Source organism: Coptis chinensis, chromosome 3 (assembly GCF_015680905.1).
Source record: "Coptis chinensis isolate HL-2020 chromosome 3, ASM1568090v1, whole genome shotgun sequence".
Classification (NCBI taxonomy): Eukaryota; Viridiplantae; Streptophyta; class Magnoliopsida; order Ranunculales; family Ranunculaceae; genus Coptis; species Coptis chinensis.
The window spans coordinates 11,742,762-11,753,476 of NC_141458.1; the positions used below are offsets into that span (position 1 = coordinate 11,742,762).

At 36.3% G+C, this 10,715-nt stretch overlaps 1 protein-coding gene across 1 annotated transcript; it reads left to right on the forward strand.

The window, feature by feature from the left end:
- The first annotated feature begins 7,179 nt into the window (after positions 1 to 7,179).
- On the forward strand, positions 7,180 to 10,086 carry LOC147507948 (uncharacterized). Its single transcript, XM_086596619.1, has 7 exons — positions 7,180 to 7,375; positions 7,452 to 7,527; positions 7,604 to 7,722; positions 7,803 to 7,884; positions 7,964 to 8,099; positions 8,189 to 8,240; positions 9,791 to 10,086. The coding sequence occupies exons 3-7, from the start codon at positions 7,638 to 7,640 to the stop codon at positions 10,084 to 10,086; spliced, it is 651 nt and encodes a 216-aa protein (XP_086452745.1). The 5' UTR covers positions 7,180 to 7,375; positions 7,452 to 7,527; positions 7,604 to 7,637.
- The last annotated feature ends 629 nt before the right edge of the window (positions 10,087 to 10,715 follow it).

A 10,715-nucleotide genomic window follows, 5' to 3' on the forward strand; every position in this document is an offset into this window, starting at 1 on the left:
AGATATCAACTCAAGGTATGTCCTAATTTAGCTATTTTACATTCAAGATAAATCACATACAAGATAAAAATAAAAACAAGTTAAATAAATATATATTAATTTCTTGCATAATACAATGGCATAGCAAAGAGATCTCCCCAGGAATTAGATTGATCGTCTCTTATGATAACTGTGTTTTACTACATGTTTGTTGTTTGTCATGTCTCATTGCTTACATTTAGGCATCAAGTTCATGGCCCGTAGTGACATTGTCAGATCACAAATAAAAGTATGGGAAGAATTTACTAGATTTTTCCCCTTTTCTACTTTGGATAACTCACTCCAAAGTTTGTGTGTGCCTATTTAAAAGTTTGTGTATTCTATCATATTGGATACAGGAATAATGTTCCTATTTCATAATCTGCACTTAACGATTTAGAACGAATTTTTTTTAAAAATGAACAGTAAAAAAATACCTTAAGTAGAAAATATTCTTGAAAAAAATATTCTTGGTTACCTTAGTATACCAAGCTATCGCCGTTAGATAATACTTTTTCAGGAAAGCTTCTTCTCCTTTTTGTTTTGCCTACTCAAGGCCCTGCTCTGCTTTGAGCCTTCTCTGCAAAAAGTTAGATGTTTCATCAGATTAAATTAATGTTTCAAGTATAATAATTACAAAGTCCAACCCATAAAACCTGTCAATTTGGACCAACTGTACCAACAAATCCATAAAGCTTCTAAGCATATAACTAAATGTTTATTAAGCATCAAACGATGCTTAATTATATATATATCTGTAAAAGCCGGACACCCGTCGCCAAAACCTTAATAGATATAGTAAGAGTTACATAAATATGGTTCCAAATCTTAATAACAATGTAAAAAAAAAGTAAAACAATTAATAATGTGCATATCCATGTAATTAAGCAAACGAGAAAACTAATAAACAATGCCAATGCCTGTAACGCGCTACGAAAACGAAATGATTATATATCATGTTTGAACCTATTGCTTTTTAGGCTGACGCTTTATTTGGACAATCACTTTACCCACATAACAAACAACTGTATACAACAAGCTAAGCGGTGAAACCGCGGTCAACGGAAGAGCCAAGAAACAGCGGGAACATCATTGACCCATAGTTTCCACATGGGGAATCTTATTCCTCTTCTATGTAAAGTATGAAAATGTGATCCATGGTCCATTTGTCATGTCTTGTACATGCGGGCTCTAGACTTTATGAGTGGTAAAAATGAGTGTATGGTTAAAAGTCACCGTGAGACATTTAGTCAGGAGGCACTTTATATCAGGTATTTTTGCTGTACATGTTTATGTAGGATCGAGATAAAGAAATCATAATTCCTTGAAAACATTATGTTGCTAGGATTAAGCTCAATATCTGTTCCAAATTTATTTTTATCACCTTGAGAAATGGGAACCGGTGCAGACACCACCAATTATGGAATTTGGAAGTATTCTTTTTCGGGTAAAAGATATAAGTTGTATGTAATTGAGGAAAAAGTGAAAAACTATACTACAAGGCTTCTTCAGAAGTTCAATGACGCATATTCCTTAAGGTATGACCCACTTCAATTGCACACAATCAATTATATTAGTTCTCTTAGGGGTTTAAGAAACCCAATCTCAAAACAATAACCTGACCTTTCTATAAGCCTTCACAAACTCCAAGACAGCACAAAATCTCTTCATACAATTCTGACAAGTTCAGCTGATGTAAAACCCGTTATTTTATAATTACGTTCTAAAAGAGCTCTGTCAACTGCTTGACCACATCTGCATTTCAATGATAAACATGGTTTAAGGACTGCAACATGAAAAGTTACTTTATTTGACTGTTCATTAAATAATACTAAGGAACACTATTATTAGCTATGAAGCAAGGATTGCTCAGAGATAACTCATACTGAAATTTCTGCAACAGCTAATGAACCATCAACAGAAGTGACAGAAGTGGGCGTAGACTCAAAGGGAGAGGGCAGTCACCAGTGCAAAGTGTGTGGCAAGTCATTTGATACAGGACAAGCTCTTGGAGGTCATAAAAGAAGTCACCGCCTTCACCAACGGTGTTTGAAAGTTACACCACTACTACTTGGGCAATGACAACCGCAGTAGGTGATCCGAGTCGACGGTGTCCGAGACTCCAATCCCTACTAGCTTGGTTGTGACATCAATTGAACCAAAGCAGACAGACCGTGTGGTGCTGAACTTTGATCTCAATGAGCTTCCTGATAATAATGAAACTATAATATATACTTGAATAGTTACTTGATTGTGAAGTATATTGATTAAGAAGTTTTTCAGCAGCTAAGATCATCATGTCAAGGTCTTTTGTGAGTTTGTCAGAAAATGTTGATGCCCGTCTGTTAAAACTAAACTATTAAGTTTGCAGTCCTTCAATACATATGCTAATCCTCTTCTAACGCACCTTTGGACATCAACATTTAAAGGTCTTCGTTGCTATCTTCTATAGTTATCGCAAAAAATATTGGTTTGGGCAACTTGGAAGTGCTTTAACACCAAACACATTAACATAATTCATTTAATAATTAATAAGTGAATCTGTTTATACCTATGCATAACACTATACATTTATGAATATATATTTTGGAGACGATTTACACCCCAGTAGTAGAAATGTTTACACCACACACCTCATCATCTTTGCTGGAATGTATTGGTTCATTGTCAATAATTTAGTTCGAGTATTTTACTTAGCCACATTGTTGTTGTTGTTGTTGCTGTTGTTAACAAGTTGAGCACTAAAGTTGAACAATAAAATGAACTTCTATTACAATCTCGATTTGCTATGCTCTTTGTAATCCTTAATTCCTTATAAAGTAAGAAGTCACGGTTGATAGAATCAGAATTGCCGGGACTAACATGGCGACCACCAGCGGACATAACGAGGGGATGGTAAAGCGGGAGAAGAGGAGGATTAGTAGAGGACGACTTCGCGATTCAGCCGATAACAAACGATTGAATGGGCCTGCTCCTTAACCTTAAGGAACGGAATTGGATATAGCTCGGCTACTTGACTTAAGCCCGCCTTGAAGCGGATACCGACTTCTTACTTGTCGGCTAGCTCTTTCGCCAGTAGAAACCGAATCGGTAAGGGCAGGAGTGGGTGCTTAGGCTCTTCAAGACCCCTATGTAAGGCAGTCACCGGGGTTAAACTTCCTTGGACTAGGGATGGTGAAGGAAAGATCATGCGTATTCAGAGAAAAGCTCTCGACCTTCACCGCTTCACCGTAAACCAATTCGTTTCTTCGGCTTGATAGCTCTTGACCTTTAGCGGCCAGACCGGAGAAGGAACGAGGGAAAGACCTTACAAACGGGTAAGGAATGGCCCTTTTATAAAAGCCTTCCGAGCTACAAACTCGAACCCGATTGACTTATAAGGACTTCCGCTTGGGTCCCTACTGGCTATAGCTATTCAGCAGCAACAAACTAAGAGCTACCTGGGGGGCTCCTGAAATCAATCTATCCGGACCTTAGAGCTTACTCAGGGGTTGGGAAGGTAGAGCAAGGAGGGATGTTATGAGTACTTACAATAGAGTTCATAGAGAAGTTATTATATCATAGGTTTATTAGATGTAATTGTTAGTGAGCCTGCAGAGCTTCATGTGGTTCCTAATGTTGTAATTTAACCTATCAATGCAACATGCATATGAACTGCATATGATGTAAACTTTTCTTTTTCGATGTTTATCTTGGTGGATTCACTTTATATTTTACTGTCATGTTTTGTGCGCATCACCAATAAAACTGCTACATGTGGGAGTTCCATAGGCACTCTAAAGTTGACGTCATCCCTACTAGCTTGGTTGTGACATCAATTGAACCAAAACAGACAGACCGTGTGGTGCTGAACTTTGATCTCAATGAGCTTCCTGATAATAATGAAACTATAATATATACTTGAATAGGTACTTGATTGTGAAGTATATTGATTAAGAAGTTTTTCAGCAGCTAAGATCATCATGTCAAGGTCTTTTGTGAGTTTGTCAGAAAATGTTGATGCCCGTCTATTTATATTTTGTCATAACAAGCTCGAGGAAAAGCCAGTCTTGACCACATATCTTTTTTATTTCATTTTCTTTTACTTATCTCACATTATGTATGTGTGTGCTCAAGTATCCCCATACTATCTCGAAAACTGCGGAGAACAAGTTCTTGAAATTCCTTGGTTTTATGTAGAATCCTTTGTCATGGCGTTAGCCCTTCTGGGATTCGATGTGTTTCGACTTGAGAGTGCACTTGATTTTTTAATGTTTGTTTATTTTCTTAGTTACTCTAACCAATAACCTAGCTCTCTAATCGTAATAAATTTGTTCATCTTATTCGTGGCTGAAATTTTTCATTAGTTTGATATGTGTAATTGCAAAGGATACATTGCTCTTCTCAGTTGGGTCATTAGGTTATAATTTCTTCTAGACTTTGTAAAGTTGTAAAGTTGAGCTTCCTTTTGTTCAGTAACCCTAAACAATCCCAACGCCTAGAGCAGCAAACCATTCTAAAGCCCTTATTCATCCCATCAACAGACCATTCCCTCACAGCTGAGTAAAAAACTGCCTATACTCTATAAGAAAAACCAGGGCATTCTTATTTCACATTTGTCCATCTCTAGCTTTTGAAAGCTGTCATATTCCTCTTATCTTACTCAAATACTTTCCTAAAAATAATGCATTAAATGCTTTGAAAGCTGTCCTAAATTTTATCATCGTAATTGAAGAGAGTACGTTCGCCTCCTCAGTTGGGTCGTTGGCTTATAATTTCCAAGGAAACATTTAAGAAGTCTAATACATTTAAAAGTCTAAAGCTAACTCAGTTCTTAGACAATTAGAATTCTTATACAATTAAAAGTCTAAAACTAACACAACCATACATAATAATGATGTTTATCCAGCAAAACAACTATAAATCACAACCAAAAACTATACTCCACTAATCTACAAAGCTTCTCTCCTCAAATTAACAAAGGTTCTTCTATTGTATATTGCAGGCTATTCTATAATTCAAGTCAAGCAATCATACAGGTACAACATATTCCTCTTATTTACAAAATTTATAAAGTAACATATTCCTCTTTTGTTTCTTCAACTTTTGTTTATGTAACTTCTATGTAACTTTTTTTATTTAGGATAGGATATGTAACTTATTTTAAATTTCTAATAGATCTGAATATTTTTTAATATATTATTATTAACGCTTTGTATCATTCCTAGATTTAATTACACGCGACAGCCACCATTGCAAGTGTAGATTGTAGTCAAAATAATATCTCATAACAAGAAAATCACAAGGAAATTTTTTACATACCCCTTCAAAGCATCGGATTCGTAATCCTTTGGGAGAGACACCCTTGCGACCTCCCCACAGGACGCAGAGTGCTCCTGCAATCCTGCAATGTGCTCTCAAACTGCCACCAAAGGATAGGTGAGAATAGTATACAATTATATGAAAAACTCGAACATCTTTCTGCATTGGCACAATGAGAATTAGCAGTGAGAAGACCAAATAAAACAATTAAAAACACATGTAATATCAGCAGTACACAGATTGCAGTTTCAAGAAAGGATTAATGAACGATTGTAAGAAAGGATCTGAAGTTCAGAGTCAAGGTCTCAAAGGGAGCAAAGCATGCAAGAACTTGATGTTCCCTTACAGTATTTCTCCAAACACTTACCCCTGTTATATGATAGGGGGACCAGAAGGATCAGCATCCAGAGGAGCAATACTCAAAGAGTATGCTGCCATTTCTGATATTTCTGATATATCTTATGCCTAATCAGTCGACCTAGACCCGTCGAATCGGTCCACCAATTTTTTAAATGATTTGGGCATAGGCGAGTCGGTTGGACACCGCTAGCGCCAAGAGACCACCTAGACCGATTTTAAGAACAGTGACCTTAGTAGTTTGCGTCACTCTTACAAACTGTGTGTGGGCTTAAAAAAGAAATATCAAATTAAGGCCCAATCGAACGTGTCAGCTTTTTCAATAATCGAACGTGGCACATCAGATGCAGTCTTTGAAGGTACATCAAGCGTAAAAGGAGTCACATCAATCCCGGTACCGCAGCCTAAAGCAGTGAGTTTTATCGAAGAAAGCGGGCAAGCAAGACACGGTCGCGATTAGCATGGGTAAACTCCTACTCCTTCCTTCCCCATACCTCTGCCACTGATGATGATTCAACTATAATTAGCTCAATCTCTTCAGTGACCTTAGTAGTTTGCGTCACTCTTACAAACTGTGTGTGGGCGTAAAAAAGAAATATCAAATTAAGGCCCAATCGAATGTGTCAGATCCAGTTGTAATATGACAGCTGTAAAAGCTTACTAGCTTCGCTTCAAAGCAAAACCGTGAAACACATATAAATACCCGTGTTAGAACCGATCAGATACCGGGTGGTGGCACATCGATGCGCTTTTGAAGGTACATTAGGTGTAAAAGGAGTCACATCAATCCCGGTTGCAGCCTGAAGCGGTGAGTTTTATCACAAGATCGTGGCAAGCAAAGACACAATCGGTTCGAGCATTACTGGGTAAACTCCTACTCCGCCTTCCCCATACCTCGCCATCGATGATGATTCAAATATAATTAGCTCAATCTCTTACGGTGATGCGACCCTGCATCTCAATCCAGTTTGACTACTTTCCCTATCGACAAGCTGTTTAACTCCTTAGCACAAGCACTAAACAATAATAATACCTTTTTGAACTGGACGTGAATCTTATGCCAGTCATCAAACTTCAAGATGGCGGTGCCCAAGTGTCTATTTGTGATTTATTACGCAATAATTTCTCAATCAATATATATTGATATTTTTTTGTTAAGGAACTAATTCACAATGTTATAATATTGTTTCGCAGGCATTATACTATGGAAAATAAATACACAGGACTTGCCGAGCTCAACCAAAAAACAGACAAGTGTATAGTGAAAGCACGTGTCAGCAGATTGTGGTTCCCTTTTAATCCGTTGAACAGAAAACAAACTTTTGGAATAGACATGCTTCTCATTGATGAAAAGGTCAGAAATATACATTTAATTAATAATCACTTTTTTTTACTTAATAATTTAATTTTGTAATCATAGGGAGATCAAATCCATGCCAAGGTACAGGACAGCCTAAAAGACAAATTTAGAGAAAAAAAACGGAAGAGGGAAAAATTTATACTTTTGAGAAATTTGAAGTGGACAAAGAAGACAAGAGTTACCGTCCTGTACGATTTAACTGCAAAATTTTGTTTACAAAAACAACTATAGTAACTCCTACCAATGAAGATGACAAGAGTATTGAAAATTACAAGTTCACTTTTGTTGAATTCGAAAAATTCCTTGCAACAGAAGATGCCTCAGCATGTGACTTGAAAGGTATTTTATAAACTTATTATCTGTTGTATATTTTAATAATGCATATTCGAATGATCTAACAATATTTGTAATACAGATATCATAACAATTTTGAAAAAAATTGGTAATAAAAAACCACAAGGTTTCAGAGAAATTACTTTGGTAGACGAAAGGTAAACATTAATTCATAAGTACACAATTTTTTCTTCTATTATTAAATTGTATTTGACAATTTGAGATAATCTACAGGGGTTATGAGAAGACCGTGGCTTTATGGGGAGAAATGTCCGATACAATTGCTAATATAAGCAATAAGGAAGAAAATGTTATTGTCATTCTGACATCCCTATTTCTCAAAAAGATTGGAAGTAAGTTTAAGCTTTAACATCATCTTTGTATTAGTTTCCAAAATAATTCTTATCATACTAAACTATTTCCAATTTAATAGTGCAATTCCAAGTATGTGTCTCATCAGCAACAAAGCTTTACATAAATTTGGATTTAAAATATGTTCATGAAATGAGAAAAAGGTAATTTATGATCAGTTTTATTTACAAAATTTTCAATTATTCATATTTTCTATAATGATTCTCTTTTTCAATTGTGAAGATTTGAAGACCCTGATAAAAAAATTGGAATAGAAGAAACAGACAACGAAGAACCAATTTCATTAGAGGAAAAAATGAGCAAGGACAGGATAACAATAGAAGAACTCATAAGATATGGGATGGAACCAACAAATCAGGTTAGCCATTTACTATTACATTATTTGTCATATATTTTCAATATCATATGATTTATATAGTTAGTTTTGTAATCTATGACTTTTTACAGGGAAAGGTCTTCACATGCAGAGGAAAATTTGTTAAGTTGTTAGGACCAACTGGTACTACGAAACTTGCGTTAAAAGAAGGGTTTAGCCATTAAGTTGTTGATGGGTTAACTAAACCCTTCGTACGCTTCCGCCTCTCTCTCTCTCCTCCCATCACATCTATCTCCCTCACAATACTAAATACCCCATCTCTTACTCTTCCAAAATCCAACAAATCAAAACTTCTTGATCTATGGAGATTCCTTTATATGAAATCAAGATGCTTAGAAAGTGAAGGTGAAGTAGATTTCAAAGAAAAAATAGGAACAAAGTTGTCGAAGTCATTCTTACTTAAACAGAAAAAATCATGGCATCCTTTATCTTACCCAAAATGAAGCTAGGGCTGAGGAATTGAAAAAAAGTGAAGCAAGCAGTTCGACCTACAAATGTTCGTGAGGCAAAAAGCAAGGGCATGCTTTGTGAATGTGGGTTCGGGTGGTGGCGGTGGAAATCAAAAGAGTAGTGGTTCTAAGGATGGTGGAGATAAAGATTCATCCTAAGGGCTTAAATTGGAGAATGGAATATCCAATGGGCATGAAAGCGAGTTGAATATCATGTGAATTGTGAATCAAAGAAAAAAAAATGGAAATGGGAGTTCAAGTCGGGTGTTTGATGTAAATAAGCTTCGAGGCTAAGAACCAAAGGTGGAAAGAAAACCGATAATCGAAATTTTTTATTTCCCGTGATACATTTTTTGTTCTTGAAAAATTATTGTCGACGTATTTTAAAAATGGTTGTGTTCTTTGAATATGGAGTAGTATGAAATTGCTTAAGGACCGAGGAACAAGCTTACGGATGTACCTCTCAAACTTAAATGGTTATCCGGAGTAGAAAATTTGTATATTAATCGACAAAGAAATATCCATCTTCTTGGTTTTAAGGTATTCGATAGTTTTTCATTTTCTTTGATAATTCATTATATTATTAATAATGAAGAATTCAAGTGATTGATTTTGGTTTGGAGCATTGTTTTTAATAGTAATCAATTCGTTGAAGTTGTTGTGCGGTGTAATTATAAGACCATGGTAAAGGATCTTGGCGTGAAGGGCGTGATGATAATGATGGAAGACGAATAATCTTTACACCTAATAATCCTACTACGTGGAAGCTTACCATTGGGTTAGAATCAGTCCAAAAGCACCTATTTAACATGAAGGGGAACCACAAAGAAGCTATTCTAAATCTTATACTATAAACTACTATCAATGGGGACGTTGCAATTTTGAGTTTGAAAATTTCTCTCGAAAGCACGATGGGGCTGTGAATTTATCGCCAGTTCCTTACTAATAAGCTTCAATCTAAGAAATCATGTCCGGAAGGATCCCAAACCAGTTTAAAGAGATATTTTTGATGAACAACTTAGTAATCTTTGGGATGGATTTTCGTATGAAGTCGCTTTGAAGAGAATAATGAGTTGCAGAAATTACACAAACAATTTGTAATCGGTGGTGTAATGCGTTGTCGAATCTGAATTTTGGGTAACAAGAAAGGAGTTGCTTTCTATCGATGCCAGGCAAGAAGGCTACTTAAACAATAAGTAAGGTTTAAAAGTGCTATGATTACAGATATCAATCCAAAGATAGATGGGAGGGGCAACAAAGTCACTTTTAACTTGACACCGGGGATCATTGATCAAATATTTGCTGGAAAACCAGCCATTCACAAGGCATATATGAAATTTGTCCCTTACAAGTTCTTAGAAGTTGAGTTTTGGACAAAATATTGTCAAGCAAAGTATCTATCTGGGGAAAGCAATGTTGCTACTGTTGTGGCTGCAGCTGATAATGATGAGGTGATTGCTTCTTTTTTTAAGGGTGATGAAACGTTAGCAATGATTCTCGGCAGAGCTCAAGCGAGTTGATCCAACCTTAGACATGGAAGCTGATCAAGGCGATGATTACATGCATCGTGATGAAAGTTAAGGAGATATTGACTTAGAGTGTGATGAGTACAATCTCTCACATAATTTTAACCAAATCTGCGATGGTTGTTCTTCAAGGAAGAGCGAACATGTTGCATTAGGAAACACTTAGATCAGAAGCAAAAGCAAGCACTTTCTAGGTCCAAACAGGTGAGTTGGATGAGAGTGCAACTCAAGCGCAAGGATGGAAATGGTCTACCGGATGGTTGCAATTGAAGATTTGCGGGATCCTCATCATAAGCTTCCGTTTGCACCTCTTTCTATTAAGGATCCTCGACAATATTATGATTCTCAAAGATGCAAACGCTGTTAGAAATGTGGGAGGATGCAGAATTCAAACAAAAACCAATCGATCCGCGACTTGAACACTCAAAGATACTTGCGTTTTTGCAAAATCTTATTTCGGATATGAGATAAAATGGGTTTAGTGATCCTATTGTAAGGCCCGATGTTGCACTTAAGGTTCTAATAGACTTGACTCAACATCACTCAAGTACCAAGTATCACATTGGCAAGTGCCCTTAGGAGAATGTCCTTGACCCGACTACTAGAGGGAAATAAAGAGGAAG

What these genes read in the sequence shown, in the direction of transcription:
- LOC147507948 (XM_086596619.1), top strand. Translation starts at nt 7,638, where the DNA reads ATGTCCGATACAATTGCTAATATAAGCAATAAGGAAGAAAATGTTATT. An exon ending in GTTCATGAAATGAGAAAAAG is followed by an intron (nt 7,885 to 7,963) that starts GTAATTTATGAT and finishes TCAATTGTGAAG; the next exon opens with ATTTGAAGACCCTGATAAAA. An exon ending in TAAGTTGTTAGGACCAACTG is followed by an intron (nt 8,241 to 9,790) that starts GTACTACGAAAC and finishes CTATGATTACAG; the next exon opens with ATATCAATCCAAAGATAGAT.